General features: G+C 39.7%; 1 protein-coding gene across 3 annotated transcripts in view; it reads right to left on the minus strand.

Annotated features, from left to right (window-relative positions):
- The window catches only part of LOC128857895 (galactokinase-like), a 122,605-nt gene that overhangs the window by 72,232 nt on the left and 28,589 nt on the right, over positions 1 to 21,784 (minus strand). For all 3 annotated transcript variants that reach the window (XM_054093717.1, XM_054093715.1, XM_054093714.1), the window contains exon 5: positions 19,471 to 19,596. In XM_054093717.1, the coding sequence (XP_053949692.1) occupies positions 19,471 to 19,596 (126 nt within the window). The remainder of the gene's footprint in view (positions 1 to 19,470; positions 19,597 to 21,784) is intronic.

The following is a 21,784-nucleotide window of genomic DNA, read 5'->3' on the forward strand; positions in this document are numbered from 1 at the left end:
TTGGAATTTGTAGAAAGCTTCTGCTACCTCGGCTATACTATCACGGCAGAGAGCAGAGCAGATGAAGATGTTAACTGCAGACTAAATAAAGCGTAGAAAGTATACTAGAGCCAGAAGATTGGGTCCGGAGACCCAGAAAAAAATTGAGGAAAGCTATAAGCCAAAGCAAAAAAGACAAATGGGAAGAGCTAGGAAATGATCTAAACAACAACTCATGGGGGTTGGGCTACAAAATCGTTATGAAAAAGCTAGGAGCCAAATCCCTTGCTGCTGATATGGAAACCGAAGTGGTAAGCAAAATAGTTGACACATTCTTCCCAACACACTGTGCTGAGAGGGAAGAACTCGAGCATGAAGCAACGGAACCTGTCCCATTCACAGAAGAAGAACTTATGGATGCTGCAAATGCAATGAAATGCAATAAAGCGCCAGGACCTGATGGCATAGTTGCAGAAATATTGGAACTATTGGCAATCGAACGCCCTCTTTTGCTGCTAAACATGTACAACACATGCCTAAAAGAAGGAATTTTTCCAGAAATATGGAAAAAACAAAAACTGGTACTAATCAGTAAGGGGAAGGGAGACCCAACATTAGCGTCCGCTTATAGACCGTTATGTATGCTGGATAGCGCAGGAAAACTCTTTGAGAAACTGATAAAGCATAGGCTTAGCGAAGCCGTAGAGAACAGTGGCGACCTCTCTGACAGCCAGCATGGTTTTAGAAGTGGCAGATCTACCTTAGGAGCCATCCAAGATGTAATAGCTAGCGTAGAACATGCCCAGGCAGATAATCGATACTCCAAACGCTTACTATTACTAGTCACACTAGATATTAGAAATGCTTTCAACAGTTTAAGCTGGAACGACGTAATTGAAGCCTTAAAGGTAACATTCGAGATCCCGAATAATCTATTCAAGATTATTCGTAGCTATCTAAGCAATCGCGTGCTCTTATGCGAAACGCGAGAAGGGTGTAAGACTAAACAAATAACAGCAGGGGCGGCCCTAGGATCAGTACTTGGACCTGAACTCTGGAATATAAGCTACGATGAAATCCTTCGAATAGAGATGCCTGAGGATGTGCATTTAGTGGGATACGCAGATGACATTGCAGCTGTAATAATCGCCCGAAACACTGACGAAGCCAAAAGAAAGTTAAATCAATCAATCAATCAGAGAAAACAGAGCTAATCCTTCTAACGAACAGACGTATCCTATTAGAAGTAGACATACAAGTACTTGATGCCACTTTATCAACAAAAAGAGTGGTCAAGTACCTAGGAGTGCAATTAGACACAAAGCTAACCTACTGGGCGCATATAAACCATGCTGCCACAAGAGCTGCCAAGGTAAGCGGCATGTTAAGTAAGCTCATGGCAAACCTTGGAGGTCCAACGCAGTACAAGCGAAAACTTTTAATGGGCACGACGAACTCGATTCTCTTATACGGATGCGAAATATGGGCAGATTCGCTGAGGGTGCAATGCCGGCGGAAAATTCTGCAATCTGTTCAACGCACCTGTGCTCTCAGAGTGGCTTCGTCATGCAGAACAGTATCTGAAGCAGCGGTGTTAGTTATCAGCGGAACCATCCCTATAGATATTCTAGCACAAGAGCGTAAACGGAGATGGGAGGCAAAAAACACAGGAATCCCAATACCACACTTCTCCGATATTAGAGTTCAACATTCACACTTTGGCAGGCAAGATGGAACTCTGAACGGTATGGTAGATGGACAGCGAGACTAATATCCGATCTAAAAAAGTGAGTAGGAAGAAAGCACGGTGAGGTTAACTATTACGTCACACAGTTTTTGTCCAGACATGGGTCCTTTCGCAAGTATTTGTGGCGAATGGGAAAAGTGAGCCAACCAAACTGCATATATGGAGATACTGAGTATGATGATGCGGAACACACCTTCTTTAAATGCGAGAGGTGGAACGTAGAGAGAACAGGTCTGCAGCGAGCTATTGGTGTATTTACACCTGAAGAAATTATCGAGAAAATGATAACAGACGAAAAAAAATGGAATGCCGTCGCAAATTTTGTGGAGGATATTATCCGAAAAAAGAAGCGCGAAATGGAAAGCTATGCTGAAGAGCATTGAGCATAGGTTTCTCAAAACAGGCGACCCTGGACGCAGGGTGAGTAAGTAAGAGTCCTTCTTAGGACGCCGTCTTGGTCCTCTACCTCGAAGCAATGCCGAGTTGGAGGGGAAAATCCAAGAGAAGAGGAGGGTTATTTTTAGTGGAATCACCAAACACGTAGTAGCGACGGTTACTATATGGTGCGAAGGCATTTTTAACCCAACCTTACCGCCAAAAAAAAAAAATCACCTGGATAACGCATCTATAGACACTTCAAGTGCGGTCAGCGCTTGATCATCGTATTCCCCAGATCTGAACATTATTGAAAATCTGTGGGGTGGTTTGCTTGTAAGGTTTATAAGAATGGAAACCAATTTGAAAACAAAAGTGCTTCACTTCGAATCATTAAAACGAATTGGTCTTAATTTTCATTAGGCTGTCGGGAGAATTTGTATAAATTTATTCATAAACTTATTTATGTAATAATTCATACAGACGGCCGCCGTAGCCGAATGGCTTAGTGCGTGACTACCATTCGCAATTAACAGAGAGAACCTTGGTTCGAGTCTCGGTGAAACACTAAAATTAAGAAAAACATTTTTCTAATAGCGGTCGCCCTCCGAGTGGATTTCTGCCATGAAAAAACTCCTCATAAAAATATCTACCATTCGGAGTCAGCTTGAAACTGTAGGAACAACATCAAGACGCAAACCACAAATAGGAGGAGGAGCTTGGCCAAACACCCAAAAACGGTGTACGCGCCAATTATATATATATATATATATTCATACAGTCTTCACTGGAATCATCCGAAACACTTGGACTACTACATTAAGTACGGTTGCTTCAGTAACCATTTTCTTCCATAAAAAGGATTGCCTCTAATCAGATGAAACGGACTGTAAGCATTTATATGTACGGGTGCTGTCCGCCACCTCTGTTTCATAAATTAGCCAGCGATTGTGGATAACTTTGTTCAGGCGAAGAATGAAATCAGAATCCTAAAAACTATAGCAAAAACGCAATTAGGTATATACATACAAACAAGTATGCAACAACAACAAAATCCAGGTGATGCAGACAGCTTTTGCTTGCAATTTACCCAATAGTTGTGCGAAAGACTGACATATTTCTACACTTAAAGCGCATATGTATGTGTGTTACTTATCTTCATACATACATTGGCACATTCACGTAGGTGTATGTATGTGTGCATATGCCTGGACAATATTGCCAGGCGAACCGCTTACAGCTCACCACACTCCGCTTCACTTCTCTTCAACTTTTTTGCAAAGCATTCATTTAAGTATACACACACACATATATATTTCAACTGCACACATACTTATGTATTTCAATTACGACAACAAAATCTCTATTTTCATCCATACATAAGCATGTATGTATGTGCGTATGTATGTGTGTCCACAATATTTCTGCCATACTTGGCCATTGTCCATGAAATGTGGCTTCCGTCTGCCGGAATTTAAGCAAAGCAGCACACAAACGACGTCCACAAAACCACTCGAAGCACTAGGAGCATTGTCAGTTGCAGGTAGAAGAAAAAACGAAAAATTCAAAAAAACAAAAGCAAAAAATGCATGTGAAATAAATAGGTGACAAGAAATTAGAGAACGGAAACAGTACTTTAGAGGAGCAGGCGACAGGCAGTGCTGAAAAGAGTTGCAGAAGAAGGAATTACATTGAAAAAGCTGTAAATGAAGTTAGTTAAGCGCATATGTTGGACAGCATCGGACAAAGCAAGGCGTTGAAAAAAGGAGATGCAGTGTGAGCGGGAGAGTGGAGGCTAAAAGAGTGAAGAGTTGCAACGAATCAGCGCAGCAGCAGTGTACTGTAATGGAGCGCTGTGACCAGTATCACCTGCTAGACTAGCAAAAGTAGTGAATCTTTTATTGAGAATGCAAAGCATGCAGAGTGGAAAAATGTGTAGAGTAAAAGCAGTAGGTGTGTGAGTATACGAGTCTAGTAGTTGGAGATACGAGTATACTTGCATGTAGGTGTGTACGAGTATATTTTTATTTACTGAGGCACATTTGTGATGATTATGGGGACACCTTGTAGGTAAAATTTGGATTATGAGGCGCACTCCAAATGCGTAGCTCTTGCGGTAAACGCAAACTAGTTTGGCAGTGGCCAGATAGGCACCAATTGAAGAAAATGGTAATTGATGATGGATTAAGGGGTTAGGAGTAGTCAGAATATTCAAATTAAGGGACTTTTTTTGCATTTTCTTAAAGCGTAGTACCCTAAAAATATTGTGTGAAAATTTGAAGTGAATCCGTCAAATAATTTCGAGTTATTTAACAATTAACAAAGGGCGCTCAGGCGCTCCGGAATCGATAGCAAAACTTTAAATGCGTTTTTCTCAAAACTATTGTATGTTTTTTGAATTGGTGATCACTGTAACTTAAAACTCGCATGGTAGATTTCAATAAAATTTGCACTGCTTTTGAAAAACATAAAAAACAGATTTTTTTTTTAATTTTGATTTTTTTTTAACAATTAATTGTCGGTTTTTTTCTCGAAAATCAGAAAAATATTTCCTGCGGCCGCCTATTGTTAATTTTGAAAAAAATAATAAAAATTTAAAAATGTTTAAATGGATCTCCAAGGACTTGTGATGATCACCGCAAGGGACTTTTGGAGAAACGGGCAGCGATATCTTTTACAATTCTTATTTTTTTTTTAATTTTGCTAATGTCAAGTCGAAATATAATGTATCAATGCTATGTTTTTATTTCTGTAAAATAAAGTAATTGACTAGGAAAAAATAATTGAAAATCATCACTTTTTCGGGCTTCATCACTACCCCTTATCGCTTAAGAGATTTCTGCATTATCCATTACACCCAAATATCGTGAGCTGTTGAACTTTGTTTTCCATTACAGCGCACGCTCGATAACGTGAACGCTCTAAAGCGTGAACAGCCCAAAACGTGAACAGACATTTTTGTGCATTGACTACTCTAAAACGTGAACAAACCGAAAAAGCTCTATAACATGAACAATAAACGTTACAATTACTTGAATGTAGTTTATATTGTTTGTTTCGTCTTATGTTTTCTGGTAAAAAGGAGCTCTAAAAACCCGTGTGTTTGACATTAAAGCAAAAGGCTAAAATTCTCGGCTTTTTAAAAAAATTCTCATCTGTGACGATTTTAGCAAAGAAATATAATGTTGCTAAATCAACAATTTTTAACATTAAAACGAAAAAGCAAGTGATTTTAAAGTTCGTAAACAACACGTATTGTGGACCTGGATAGAGAAAAACACTGCGTTCTTCAGAGTTGCCCAAAATGGAGACAGCTCTTGTTGGTTTATCCGAATGTGAGATAAAAACTGGCCAGTAAGTGCTCTAATGTCAAAAGAAAAGGCAAACACTGCTTGCAAAATTCAAAGTAAATGAAGCAAACTTCTTTGCTAGTGATGGATGGCTCCAAGGATTCAAGAACAGGTACGGTATTCGTCTTCTTAAAATATCAGGCGAAAAACTGTCTTCGCAACCATAACTAGTGGATCCGTTTAAAGAAAAACTTAAAGCTAAAATGACCGAATTGGAGTTCCGCAACAATCAGTTATAGGTATAATGCTTATGAGGTGGGGTTATTCTGGAGACTTTTGCCAGAGAAAACGTAAGCGTCAAGTTTGGAGAAGAGAGCCCCAGGGGTAAAGTCCAAGAAGCAGCGAATCACGTTTTTATGCTGTTCAAACGCCACTGGATCCCATAAGCTTGAGCTTTTGGTAATTTGAAAGGCGAAGAATCCACACTGCTTTAAAAACTTTCAGTGTCCCACCAACTATAAGAGCTCGAAATCCGCCTGGATGACGTCGGCTATTTTCAAGCAATGGTTTCATCAGTCATTTGTTCCACAGGTTAAATTTCTTTTAAGTTTTGTCCGATTTTTACGGTTAACTGGTGGTTTCTTAAGATTGCATCGTTTTTAAAGGAGAAAGCCTTACCAGTTAAAGCTCTCCTTCTAATCGACAACGCTCCTTCTCACTCAAATGAAACGGAGAATGGGCAAATTTCGGCAATGTTTATGCCACCAAACCTTACTCCCCTCATTCAACCGATGAATCGGAATGCAATAAAAATCACTAAGTTGCATTACAGAAAAAGCCTTCTAGCTTCAATAGCAGCGACAAAGTCTGATTTGCTGGAGTCGTTGAAAAAAATTAACTTAAAAACAACTATAAATCTTTTGGATGCGGCTTGGTTTCGTGTTGGTGAAGCAACATTAGCTAAGTGGTGGAACAGTATTTTCAGTTTTGCGGTAAACCATGACGATCCCGAAAATAATGTTCCGTTGGCGGTTTTAAAAGAAAAATGGGAAGCTGAACTTCGCACCTTGATGAGCAACGCCGTCGATCTCCATAGTATTCTAAATCCCTTAGTTCGTTCGTGTTCGCAGATATGCTCAAAGATATGTATGTGGGTTATTAAAAAAACTTTTTTTTATTAAAAATTTCAGATAGAGTTCACGTTACCAGGCATTCATGAATGGAACGAAGATATCGAGGAGGGCAATGCAGATGACGATCATCAACAAGAGGACGAATCCGATGATGGCAGCGTATCAGAGCAACTGCAGAAAATTAAGCCGACTAAAGCAGTTGAAATTTTCAACAAGGCGTTAATATGGGCTGGTCATAAAGGCGTCGATCAAAATGATATGAGTGTGCTAAGACGGTTAAGGGAGAAAACTGTGTCTCAAGTTTTAGAAAAACAGAAGATACTAAAAAGGTGACAGCTTTCTTAAATCAAACCATCGTATGACTTAATTAAAATTAACATGTAACGTAGAGAAGTTGAGCAAGGTTTGTTTCGAATAGAATTTTTGGAAGAGCTTTTTAAAAAAAAAATTTCTTCGTAATCAGAAGCCAAGTTTATAATACAATTCCCTAATTCAAATAATTCAAGCTAATTCACAAGTTTCAACGCTTATTGATCTTAAATATTCGTTTAACAAATATTTCGCAGACAAATATTTTGGCATGTTAAAGGTAAAAGGAGCCTACAGAAAGAAAGACAGAACGATAGAGCTTTTTTTACCTTCTTAGACTCACAGCCCACATCCGCATAGTTTTATTTGTTTCTTTTTTTTTAATGTGCGCCTAATACTTTCTACTTTATCTTCGTGTAGCCCCCAACGATCCAATTGAGAAACACAAACCATTTCGTGTATCTTAACTCACTAAAACAGCAACAGTACCCCGTTAGATGCTCTCCCTACTGGCAATGCGCTGCTTGCAAATGAGTGCGACCCTACATGTATACTCTTCTCTTTGCTTGCTTCTCTCCGCTCATCTAAGTAGAAGCAGCGCTTAGAGCGAAGCTTATAAAATAATAATTTACTTTTTGTTGTGCACACATATACTAATTTGCAGGGACAGATATGCAGACCATTCGAAGTGGAAATTGTTGAACAACAAAAACATTTAAACATTCCAATGCTTACTGCTCATCTCCCACCACAAATGCCACACATAGCGTTATGCAAAAGCAGCAAAGTTGAAATAAGTTTATGTAGTACATATCTATACATGCATGCATTTCCTACATACACACACACCCATACGTACATATACATACATATGTGTTTTACATGATGCGAGTGTTGCATGCATATTCAATTGCAATTGCAATGTTGGAAAATTTTTGCCAGAGTTGCTTAGAGTTCTATAGACGAATATTTGTAGTCGAGTGATTTTTATTAAGCAAATACATATAGAGTAAACGGTAATAAAAATGTATGTACGCACACATACGAAGTAAGAATGTATGTATGTACGCACTTGCACATAAAAAACTAGCAGAAAAGAATTGTACAATTTTCTAAAAGGACTAGTCTTGTGATAATTACACAGGCCAATAACCAAAAAACGTTTTCGATAATTTTAACTAATTACTTTGTCATTTGGTGTCCTGATTACGAAAAAAATTATTAAAAAGTTATATCACCCATCAATTTTTCACATTTTACAATTAAGTAAAAATAAAGTTTATGTACCAAAATGTATCGGATATATTTCACAGTCCTGCGAGGCACAGTTTCTAAAACGGATATGGGTGTTTCTTGAAGGCTTTTTTATGCTGAAAACGAATATGACCTTGAAAATGCTCCAGCACGTCAGGAGTTTTGGCAATTTGAGGTTAAATAGTCAAAAAATGCAGATTTTGGCCATTTTTTTAATTTTTTTTTGAGCAAGGTAAAGTTTTTTTTTTAATTTTCCACAACGGCATCGCAAAGTACTAGTCTTCAGCTTTAAAATCCATTTTTAAAAATATTTTTGCGACTAATATAAAAAATTAAAAAAATTGCCAAAATCTGCATTTTTTGACTATTTAACCTCAAATCCAAGCCAAAAATCCTGACGTGCTGGAGCATTTTCAAGGTCATATTCGTTTTCAGCATAAAAAAACCTTCAGGAAACACCCATAGCGGTTTAAGAAGCTGAAAAAAGCGAGATTTTGCAGGCCTGTGTTATTGTACAATACATTTTTTAACTATCTTGAAACTTTGCAAGTTGGATGAAGAGTTGTGATTCCACGCGATAAGGAGGATACAAATGTTCACTGCTATCATCATCACCCTAGCAATTACAGCTACGACTCGGTTCATTACGTCGCTTCTCCTAGCATTTAAAGTATAAGCATCAACATCGTCTGCCCATCTTCTTAACTATCTTCCACGCTTTTTGAAGAGATTTGAAGGTCTTTTTCGTTGTTCTGCTTTCGTCGATCCCTTGTAGGTGTCCAAACCATCTCAGCTGCTGAGCTTTGACGAAACGCACAATCTTTTGACCTGATATCACCTATTCGATCTCAACATTGTGTTTGATTCTGTAAGATCCACCAGCTTCACTTATCGGTCCAAATATCCTTCTTCCGATTTTACGCTCAAAACGGAAAAGGTAGTTCTTTATGTTTGATGTCAGTACCCACGCTTCCCAGCCTTATGTTGCTGCTGGTCTTATGAGCGTCCTGTAGCTTTGTAGCATACCCGACCTCGATAGTAATTTATGTTTGAGAAGTTTCAGCTGAGCAAAACAGCTTCTATTAGCAGCTTCTAGTTTATCACTCCGATTAGGGGGTCTAGATTAGATTAGATTTGTGGGGGGCTGGATAAGTCCAATCACTCAGTCATGAAGTCCATTGTACTACTTAGGGAACCTGCAGCGCCGCTAAGGCTTACACGACGGTATTTAAGGCTCTTCTCTTTGTGAAAAATATATGAGCCGACCTTCAGGTGGCCATAGCGTGTCACGGTTAAAGACCGGACGAGATAGTTGGTCTTAACGACATTAGCTTCCAGGCCGCTGGTTTTACTTTAGTTATCAGCTCCAGCGTACAGTCAGCAAGTGCGCGTTGGCTCCTCGCAACGAAAGCAACGTCGTCAGCACAGCTGCAGATCTGGACGCTGTTCATGAAAATGGTAGCTCCAGGAACGGTAAAGAGTGTCTCTCCTTGTTGTACACCTGTTTGACACAACATCAAATTAGTCTGAAGTTTTCTTTGTATCACCACCTTGGATATTGTTCCTGCCAGGGTCACTGATACCAAAGGCGTGAATTTCTTCGGCGCTCCTTGCGAACGAAGTATTACAAGCAGTTTGTTTCTATCGGTGCTATCAAAAGGTTTTTCGGAATCCACAAATGGGCAGTGAATGTCAATACCGTGTTCACTGCTGTTGACGTTATATATTGGAGAATAAATTCAAAGCTTTTTTTTCTTTTATTTTACAGCGAGTTGACAATGATTTTTATTTTACGAAACTATGTTAATTGTACTTTTAAGTTATTTAATTGTTTATTAGCTTTGAGGCTTAGAAATGGAACACACAGGAGGCAAAAAACGACATCTGATCTTCTTTGCTCTTCATCGAGGTCAAAAAACTGCCAAAGCAGCCCGGGACATTTGCGACGTGCATGGAGAAGGTGTCATGGGCGAGTCTACAGCAAGGAAATGGTTTGCAAAGTTCAAAATTAGCGACTTTGGCGTCGATGACAAGCCCCGCTGTGGAAGGCCTTCTGAATTGGATGAAGAGAGTCTCAAATCACTTTTGAAAGAGAACGGACGCCAAACCAGTCGAGAATTGGCAGAAAAAAATGAGCTGCGACCATAAAACGATTCGCAGTCACCTTCATTCAATGGGGTTTACCGAAAAATTGGGAACTTGGGTGCCTGGCTGCCTCACAAAGCTCAACCAAAAAAAACAAAAAAACAAAGACAACCGCCTTCAAATTGCTTCTCAACATCTCGGCCGCCATCGAGCAACACTCCATCATAAACATCGCTTTTTGTCCCGAATCTTTACGGGAGAGGAGAAATGGTTCCCATACATCAATATGAAGCAAAGAAAGGCTCCAAGAGATGCGCCAAAGTCAAGAGTCAAGCCGGATCTTCATCCAGAAAAGATCATGATATATAGTTGGTGGGACTGAGAGGGCATGGTGCACTGGAAAATGCTCAAAAAGAATACCACGGTCAACAAGAAGCTCTACATTGATCAGCTATATCGCGTGAATGAAGCTATTCGACTGAAAAGACCTGATCGACGTGATCAAACAATACTCCTTCATGACAACGCCATGCCCCTTGTTGCATAAGCCGTCAAAGCTGTACTCTATGAACTCGAATAGGAGATCCTACAGCATCCGCTGTTTTCTCCGGACCTTGCCTCGACCGATTACTATCTTTTCCGCTCAAATATCCCGCTGTCAAACCATATGAAGGGCGTTACCTTCGATAACAAAGAGGTCATTGAAACTGTCTCAACAACTTCTTTGACACCAGATCAGGTGTTTTTTGGTGAACGGCATCAACAAATTGGTCCAGAAGTCGGAAGAGGTTGTAAACAGCAACAGCGAATATTTAATTGATTAGCTTATTGATATAATTATTGTGTTTTGTTTAAATAAAAGTCTGCGGTAAAAACGCCACGAACTTATTCCTCATCCTAATAATTCGTAGCCGCGGTGGACATACGCCGGATATCATATTCAAACACTGCAAGCCATACAATTATCCACCATATTACAATGAAAAAACGCAATCTCTTAAAAAAACACCCGATACTTATTCTACATTTGTTTAATAGCAAACTCAGCTCACTAGGAAATAGTAATTACTCCCACTAGTGGTATAAACATTTCCATATAAACAGAAGGAGCCGCTTGAACGCATTTCCTTGTATTGAAAGCGGAGCAGTAGGACCCCGAAATAAATTAGTTTTCCATTAGCTTTGAGACACTCCAACTTTTTGCAGTTTATATGCATACAGTGACCCAAAAGCACACACATATTACATGCGTAACGGTACATGTATGCATTTAAGTCAGTTTTAATTTTGGTACTGCAAGGCCTTTGGTTCACTTGCGCACTGCCAAATGTGGTCGTATCTATAGAAGTTGTTATGATAACTTGAATTGTTGGCACACAATAAAATACAACATTTGCAAAATAGAGCACATCACTAAACTAACAGATGTGTGTGTATGTATATGTGAGTATAGTTGCAATTTTTGGGAATGCATACAAAAGATAAAATTAAATTCGAAAGTGCCTTAGAAATCTTAATAGAGCAATGAGTAACAGAGTACATGGATTTTTAAGAAATTTCTGATTCAATTTAAGACAGAACAGAAACAAGAATTTTATTAATATTTAATAATTTTTCTATCTAAACTTGTTCACGTGCACATGTACGACAGTTTCTGCGTGACTACTATTATATTTGGTAGGGCCTGAGCGAATTGTGGAGATGAAACACCAAATTAAGGGTGGTTAAGTTTCAAAGGCCGGTGTTGATTTTGAGTCAAATACAATTTTTTTAGAAAATTATTATCATTTCTCTTTATTGTGATAATATTGGTATGGCTCAATTACGTATGGAACAAAATATTGGCCAAATGACACACCTCTATCCGATGGTCCAAATTTTCGATGACGCTGAGGCATAATTGAGGTTCTGTGCCATTAATGTGCCGAATTATCTCATCCTTTAGCTCTTGAATTGTTGCTGGCTTATTGACGTACACCTTTTCTTTTAAATAATCGCAAAGAACGAAGTCCAGCGGTGTCATATCACATGGTCTTGGCGGCAAATTGACATCGCCGCGACGTGAGATTATTCGGCCATCAAATTTTTCGCGCAAAAGAGCCATTGTTTCATTAGCTGTGTGACAAGTGGCAACGTCCTCTTGAAACCACATATCGTCCACATCCATATCTTCCAATTCGGGTCATAAAAAGTTCGTTATCATCTCACGATAGCGAACACTATTCACAGTAACTGCCTGACCGGTCTCATTTTAAAAAAAATACTCGATTGTGTATCTTTCTACGATTTAAATTGAATTAGTCTGATATTGAAAAATGTCGAATGAAATGCACAAAAAAACTTGACGTTTAGGTATGGTTCACATTCAACATCGGCCCTTAAACTTTAACCATCCTTTAGTAAAGGCTTTTTTCCATAGCAGTGGCCTCTCGGCAGGCAATGGCAAACCTCCAAAATGGATTTCTGGTATGAAAAGCTTTATCTGCCCTTCGGAGGCTGCGTAAAATTGTAGGTAACTCCATTTGCGGAAAAACATCAATATGTACAATACTAATTGAAGAAAGAGATCGACAACACTTCTAACGAAGAATGCGTGCGCCAATTATATGTAGCGGATGTTTCTTTACGAGCTTAAGAACTTGAAATGGTAATACAAAACAGAAATATATTGGAATGATTTTTTTTTATTTCAAGCAACTTTTTTTATATAAATTTCATCTCATTCAATATCGAATATCATATCCAGCATATGTCCGCCGTGGTCCAATCGATCAGTCCAATTTTTAACTATTTTTTTCAATAATTCAAAAAATTATATTACGTGTGCAACTAAGTTCTCGCTGTTTGTCAATAGATGCCGCCAACAGTTTGTGCTAGTCGACTCTAACATAACATAAACATCTTAAACCAAGCTTAGACATATGGTAAACAAACTGCTTCGACCATTAGTTATTTTGTTTTGGTATCAGATACTTTTGGTTTTGTGAAAATGTCTGATTTTGTGCCGAATAATCGTCTTTTGCGGGAAGTGTTGATTTTCCTCTTTCATTCGAAAAAAACGGTGGCTGAAGCGCATCGAGAGCTACAAAAAGTTTATGAAAATGTTGCTTTAAGTGAGACAATGGGCCGGGATTGGTTCCGTCACTTTAAATACGGTGAATTTAATGTTCACGACCGTCCGCGTGAAGGAAGGCCAAAAGCCTTCGAAGACGCTGAATTGGAGGCATTGCTCAATGAGGATCCGTGTCAAATGCAAAAAGAGCTTGCTACAGTATCAGGAGTTACCAGCCAATCCATTTTCAAGCGATTGTATGCTTTGGGGATGATTCAGAAACAGGGGACTTGTGTTCCTTATGAGTTAAAACCAAGGGATGGTGAACGTCGTTTTTTCGCCTGTGAACAACTGCTCCAAGGGCAAAAACGGAAGGGTTTTCTACATCGCATCGTGACGGGTGATGAAAAATGGATTCATTACAGCAATCCAAAGAAAGGAAAGTCATGGGGACTACCCGCCCGGTCCTGCTTCTGTGTCGTGGCTTCGGCAGAATATTCAGGCTGAGAAGGTTATGCTATGTATTGGTCTTATTTATTATGAACTGTTAAAACCAAGCGAAACCATCACTGGAGATCAGTATCGACTTCAATTGATGCAATTGAGCCGAGCACTGCGCGAGAAGCGGCCGCAATACGCGGAGAGGCATTTAAAAGTGATTCTACAGCAAGACAACGCTCGTTCTTACGTTGCCAAAGCCGCTAAAATTTACCTGGAAACACTGAAATGGGAAATCCTACCCCATCCGCCATATTCTTCAGATATTGCGCCGTCCGATTATCACCTGTTCCGATCGATGGCACATGGTCTGGCTGACCAGCAGATATCAAAATGATATGAAGATAAACAGTTTTACCGCCACGGTATACGAGACGTACCAGAAAGATGGGAAAAAATAGTAGCCAGCGATGGACAATACTTTCAATTCACTTGTAACCATTTTTTCAGAATAAAGTTGTATTTTCATCAAAAAAAACAGCGATTACCTAGTTGTGCACCTAATAAGAAATCTAAATGAGCCCAATCAGCAAAAATGAGATGCAAACGATGGTCATTTAGCTTTAGTTCTTGCACGTATTTTATAGGCATATAAGCCAAGACCCTTGCGTAAAATTTTCTGCGTAGTCTAAGTACAGATTTATTTATACTTTCTTTTTAATTTTACTCCACTTATATTCCGTCAAGGGAAGAGTGGACGGAGAGCTACACTTGGGCCAGGGCCTGGTGAACTTGTTCACTGATGGATAGAAGTTGGAAGGAAAGGTTGGCGGAGGAGTCTTTTGCGAGGAGCTCCCCATCAGACTCAAATTCAGGCTACCGGATTACTGCAGTGTGTTCCAGGCAGAGGTAGCCGCAATCAAGGAGGCAGCTGATTGGCTGCTCAAATGCATATTAACGGTCAAGAAAGTAAATATTTACTCCGACAGCCAAGCGGCAATAAGGGCCCTCGGGTCTATGACGGTGCATTCGGAATTGGTCAAGGAATGCTTGGCATCGCTTTCGACTGCGTCCGAATTCTTTAACATCAGCATCATCTGGGTTCCTGGTCACAGCGACATTGCTGGAAACTGTGAGACGGATGAGCTGGCCAGACAAGGGGCATGCGAGGTGATTTCCCCGCGAAGGGAGAGAATTGGGATCCCCCCTGACTACCTGCGGTCTGCTCCTGGAAAGATGGGCATCGCACCAACTCAGCGAGCGCTGGGCAAGTACACAAACGTGTAAGGTCGCGAAATCCTTCTGGCCACGTGTGGACCGAAGGCGCTCGGGCGAGCTTCTGAGGCTGACAAAATATCAGCTCTCCAATCTAGTGGGCTCTCTCACAGGACACAATGCGCGAGGAATGCATGCTGTGAGACTTGGAATCACCTCGAGTCCTTTTTGCGCTGGATGTATGGAGGATGAGGTGGAATCATCTCAGCACCTTCTCCTTAGCTGCCCTGCTCTGGCGGGGCTAAGATCTAGGCATCTTGGCTCCTACTTCTTTGCTACGCCTGCTGATATAGCTGGTGCTGACATTAAAAATCTAACGAATTTCATCAGCAGCATAAAGCGGTCGACACAAACATAGTCATCGTTCGTAATCCGCACGCTCCTAACCATCCCAGCACCACCTCTCCCCGCCCTCTCCCTGCCTCCCATCGGTCTTTCTCTTCCGCCTCACCCCTTCATATTGGCATCACAAACGACGCATCTTTCTTCATCCAAGTGTGCCCATTCCCTGGGCAACCATATCAACCTAACCTAACCTAACTTTTACTGAACAGAAATGTTATAAACTATACTCGCTTTCGTAGGAAATTTCGCTGGTGAACAATGGAATCGGATTGTAGGGGTTGATTTTGAGAATGTTTCTGTACTGCTCGATCAATCGTTATTTCCCAAAATCTGCAGTGACAGACAAAAAGAAGAAGCGTAGCTCGAACCAGTGCAGCCATAAAAGGCATTCGGAAAAGAATACGCCGAACATAGGATCGAATCTCCGTGAAACACCGAAATGCAGAAAAAGCTTTTTCTAAAGCATTCTCCCCTTGGCAGGCAGTGGCAAACCTCCGAGTGTATTTCTGCCATGAAAATGTTTCTCATAAAAAAATATCTGCCATTCGGAGTTGGCTTCAAACTGTAGGCCTCTCCATTTGTGAAACAACAGCAAGACGCGCGGCTCAAATAGGAGGAGCTCGGCCAAACACGTGTAAGCGCCAATTTTATACAATACAATATATAAATATATCTAGAAAATATTTTATAGATATATAATATAATTTTATTAGCTGCTTTGAATATTTTTTCTAATGCCCCCACAGTGTGTGTATTAGTTTAAGTGCTCCCCTTTCTGTGTCCTCCAATGCAAATAATTTATCTGCTCCCTCATCTCAATGTGTGCAATCACAAAATCTGATCAGCAAAGGAATTGCACTTTTTGAAACGCTGATAGGAGCTTTAAATCAGTCGAAATAATCAAATTTTATCAATTTCAATACCCAGTAATCTTTGGAATTTTCCCCTAAATATAAAATTTAATTTAAATATTTTATTTAATATTTTTAAAATCAGCTTAGGCTCCTTCCCATCAAACAACATTTCATTCAACTATCTATCTATTATCTCTATCGTAAACTGCTGGAAAAAATTGCCAAATATTCACACTATAATACCGTAAATGCCTGTTTTTGGCAGTGCAACATTTTTTATACCAACGAGTATGCAACATTTTTATGACATTTTGTCTGCCAAGACAATGTTGTTTCGCATACAAATTTATTTATATAAATAAAATGCAAAAACAAAGCAAGTAAAAAAACCGAAAACCTAAACAAAAGCACTTTTGAATAAAAAATTTGCTGCTAACAGTCAAGTCGTATGCGCGGTATTATTATTACTGCATACATACTTGCATACATACATACATACATACTTGCATACATACATACAGTCATACGTGCATACATATATACATACATACATATATACATACATACATACATATGTACGCGTATGCGTAGCTAAAATTTTTCTACATTCCACCACAAAAGCGTGGAACTTTTTCAATTTCAGAGCCACAGCAGCAGCAGCTTGGCATTTGCAACATGGACACATACAGTCATATAAGTATTTATGAGGGGTCGCATGAGAGGAGCGAGAGTGTGTATGTGCATGCCCCTACGTACGTGTGCGTGTATGTGTGCGCTACTTTGCTGCGGTTGCCAGCCAGCTGACGCTATTGTCGTAAATTTGTTGCTGGCTGTCGCGCAAATGTTGTTTTTATTACAATTATTTTTTATTATAATTCTCCATATACCCGTAAAGCACACATCACAATTTTTTACTGCAGCAACACAGCCAGTCAGTGTGGTGCATCTTTTATTATTTTATTAGTTGATTTTGTATAATTTTGCATTTATTTCATTTTTGATATATTTCTTTTTATTTTTCTTTTTTTTTTTAATTTTGCTGCGCTCTTTTTTGCTCCCACAAAAAAAACACAAAAAATCTTCGCACATTATCAGCGAATTTTGGCTGTTTATGTGGTAGACAAAAGCTGCGCGATGGCTCGAACTTTGTGGATGCGTTGTGGTTTTATGGCTGCACTGAATTTGTGTGTGACTTACTCAGCTATGCTGCATTTGGGAAGTTATTAAATTATATACGAGTATAGAGTGCAGATAAGAAAAAATGTTGATGGTTACGAGAGGTCATGTGCGGCACTTTTTCTGTTTGTTTGTTCGACATTAAAGTGACAGCGAAATAGTAACGATATTTGAAGGGTCGCCAGTATTGAAATTTTATATGACAACTATGAAATTCAGTTATTTAAAATTAGCGGAGAGAGTACGCGGTTCATACACCACTTCCGAATCGGAAACGTTTAATGCTCTACTCGAAACCCATTTCCCCTGTAGTAGAACTCTCTCAGAAGTAGAGAGTGGCATGAACAATAACGGTAGCAACGGTGGAACCTCTAGGTACAGCTGGTATATTGCTAGTCGGATAGTGACAAACGAATCGATAAGGTGTTCCTTGTTTTCCTTTGAGAACTTTAAGTCCCCTGCACCTGAGGGAATATAACCAGCAATGCTTAAAAAAGGAGGAGACAAACTGATTGAGGCCCTGAAAGGGATCTTCACAGCCTGTCTTGCACTTTGTTGCACACCATCCCAATGGCGACGCGTAAGAGTTGTATTTATTCCGAAACCAGGAAAAGACGACTATTCCATAGTAAAAAGTTTAGACCAATCAGTTTGCCATCGTTCGTGTTGAAAAGTCTAGAACGAGTGATGGAGAAACACATTCGAGTGAGGGCATTGCCGAGAAGTCCACTTGGTAGAAATCAACACGCTTACCAGAGTGGAAAATCATGTAAATCAGCCTCACGCGATCTTGTTAGTAAGATTAAAGCTGAGCTGGAAGCTGACGAATACACAATGGGCGTGTTCGTGGACATTGAGAGGGCTTTTGATAATGCCACTTTCGGCTCGATATGTTCTTCTGCCGAACGACACATTGTAAAATGGATATATTCCTTGCTCTCTAAGAGGCTGTTAACCGCTGGTGGAAGCGGTGACGAACAAATCACAGTCAGCGCCAGGCAAGGATGTCCCCAAGGGAGTGTTCTTTCTCCACCTTCCTAATACCAGCAGTGTCTTCCAGGCGGAAGTACTGGCAATTGGGAAAACCTGTAGGCTACTGATTGCAGATTTCTCTTTAAGGACAATATAGCTATTCTTTCGGATAGCTAAGCTGCAAGCCAGGCGCTAGACTCGGCTACAACAACCTCTAAAGTGGTAGAGCAAAGCAGGAATAGTCTCAGCACCTTGAGTGAAAACCATAAAGTAACCTTAATTTGGGTCCTGGGACACCGGAACATAGAAGGTGATGAAAAAGCAGATGAACTGGCAAGAGGGGGATCTGCCATGAATAACGTTCTTGCAGTACCGGTAGTCACACCATTAGGTGCAGTCAAGAATGCAATTTCCCTAAAATACCTCCGAAACACAGATTGTAGATGGAGAGGCCAGACGAAATGCAAAATCAGCAGGACGTTATGACCCACCTATAACCGCAAGCAGTCGTCGACATTGATAAACATGAAACGACGGGACGCCTGGAGACTAACGGCAGTCATAACTGGCTTCTGGTCTGTGAGAGAATAAACAGCCAAAATGGGCATCTCTCACAACACACACGGTCACAGTTGTAAACAACCGGAGAAAAAGGAGACAATCTTCCATTTCCTCTGTAAATGCCCTGCCCTATGGAAGGGCAGAATGTTAACCCTGGGCAAACCGCTGTTCGAGAGTCTCGAACAACTGTCTGGCTTAGATGTCAAAAACCTAATAAGGTTCTTAAACGGCACAGACTGGATAACGTCATGCTGCAAATAACCATTAAACAAGTTGGAAGCGAGGATGTGGCAAGAAAATGGTGCGGAAGCGCTAGTTGGCTTCTAGAAGAATCGCCATTCAAACCAACCAACCAACCAACCAAGTCGAAACCCGCTTTATTAATGCTATGTTTTCGTTTTTTTTTTTAATAAAGCAATTGACTAACAAAAAAAATTATTGAAAATCATCATTTTTTCGGGCCTCTGACTACCCCCAACCCCAAAACTCAAACACTGCTTAGCGCATCGCAAGGCAAGCCTGCCAACCACATTTCACATTTGAACATCAAACTAAGCATTTGGTATTTTTTAATTGCCAAACTCTATTTTTACTTGACTAACCCCAAATGAATCGCATTACTTACCGACAATCCAGCAGCAGCGCATGATCCTTTTGGCCCGCAATGGAAATCATCTGATCCATAATGCCACAAGGCATACCAGCAAATTTATGTTCAGCAGCTTGACATACCAAAGCACGTTTCTTGTTGCTAAAAAACACAAAAATACAAAAAAATAACACTTACTTATGCACACACGTATGTATATATCTAAAGAAACTACATATCAGTAATCCTGTGGGAAAATCAACAGATTTGCAGTTTCAAGGAACTACTGAATGTCAAAATTAAGAAAACAAGGCAACCTTTGAAAAAATGTGTAGATAAAAGAAAACTGGCAAAAGAGGAGAAAAATGGCAAAAGATATAACTACTAATATTTTTAGTTTGTTTTTTTAGCGCATAGGTACCGAATTTTCGACAAAACCGCATAAATCGAGTTCATCACACTTTCTTCCGGTAAAGCAGTAAACTGCTGAGTTGTTAGGGAAGCTTTGAGCAAAAAGTACTTAAGAATCCATTTCAATAAAAGTTGAATTATGGATATGCATTATTTAGTATAACAGTAAAATCTTCTTAATTCTCATTTTTTGTCACAGATTCACAGATACACAGGGCGGTACGTCTAAAGTTTGAATTTTGAATGATCGACTTTTTGACTTTAATTTTATGCGAAATCTACAAAAAACTCCAAATACAAAGATATCCGACACGCCGCACAAGAACAAGGCAATAATGAACATCACCAGGAAAATCTCGGCACTAATACAAATCAAACCCTTATACCAGGCGTTTCTTATGCACAAGCAACATCAACCAAAACATTAACAAAAGGATTTAAGAACCCTAATACCACCATGCCACCATGATGAACATTGTAACCATACTGGTATCGAAGCTAGATGGTCGCACTAAGTAAAATAAAAATACCAATTTGGACCGCAAACGGACTTACGCATCACGAACTAGAACTCAAGACTTTTATTCTAGACAAAGCAATTGATATTATGCTAATATCCGAGACTCGTGCAACTCATAAAACTTTTGTAAATATACCCAATTACAACATACACTACACAAATCACCCAGATAACAAGGCTCACGGAGAAACTGCAATAATCATCAAAAAAACATTTAAATACCACGAACTTGATGGTTATAGAAAAAATAACATACAAGCAACGACAGTTTCAATAAATAGCTCAAATGGACCAATAACAATATCAGCAGTATACTGCCCGCCAAAATTCAATAACACAAAAGATCAATAGCTGGAATATTTAAACGGATTAGGAAGTTGATATATCGCTGGAGGTGACTACAATGCAAAAAATTCTATTTGGGGATCAAGGTTAACAACTTCGAAAGGCCGAAAATTACGAGGGGTGCCTTTTATATTTCGGGATTTGGCAACCATGGTGTTGCAATCTGGCAACTGACAGCTGTATCGTAAAGTTTGACATTTTTTGGTTTTTACGTACTCAGAACGTTTTGAAATACCAGCGCTATTTGTGTTGTTTACAGTAACTTAAAAGATTCATCTCGGTCCAAAAATGGAATTAAATCGTGAACATTTTCGTGCGATTATTTTTTACAACTTTCGACGTGGATTAACTCAGCAACATTGCATGGATGAACTTAATTCATTTTTTGGCAATGAAGCTCCATCAAGGACCAGTGTTTATCGATGGTATGGTGAATTCAATCGTGGTCGTAGTTCACTCCAAGACGAATTTCGTGGAGGTCGTCCAAAATCAGTTGTTGTTCCGAAAACCATTGATGCTGTGCGCGAACTGATATTGCAAGATCGTCATGTGACCTATCGTGAGATTGAGACAATCTTAGGCATTAGTGGGACCAGCATACATTCAATATTGCATAAACACTTGACAGTCAAAAAAATTTGTTCGCGTTGGATCCCACACAATTTGTCAATCGCTCAAAAAAGGCTCGTGTCGATTGGTCGAAGGAAATGCTCAAAAAATACGATCGCGGGGCTTCGAAACACGTATATGACATCGTGACAGGTGATGAATCATGGATTTACGCGTATGAGCCCGAAAGTAAACAGCAGTCGACTGTATGGGTGTTTCAAGATGAGCCAAATCCAACAAAAGTTGTTCGCGCACGAAGCACTTCCAAGCAAATGGTCGCCTGTTTTTTCGGAAAAACTGGACATGTCGCAACCGTACCACTAGAACAACGCAGAACAGTAAATTCTGAGTGGTACACAAACATTTGTTTGCCAGTTGTTTTCCAAGAAATTAGGAAAACCAATCGCCAAAGACGGATCACTCTTCACCAGGACAATGCGAGCTCTCACACATCGGTTCAAACAA

This window comes from Anastrepha ludens, chromosome 3 (genome assembly GCF_028408465.1).
Source record: "Anastrepha ludens isolate Willacy chromosome 3, idAnaLude1.1, whole genome shotgun sequence".
NCBI lineage: Eukaryota > Metazoa > Arthropoda > Insecta > Diptera > Tephritidae > Anastrepha > Anastrepha ludens.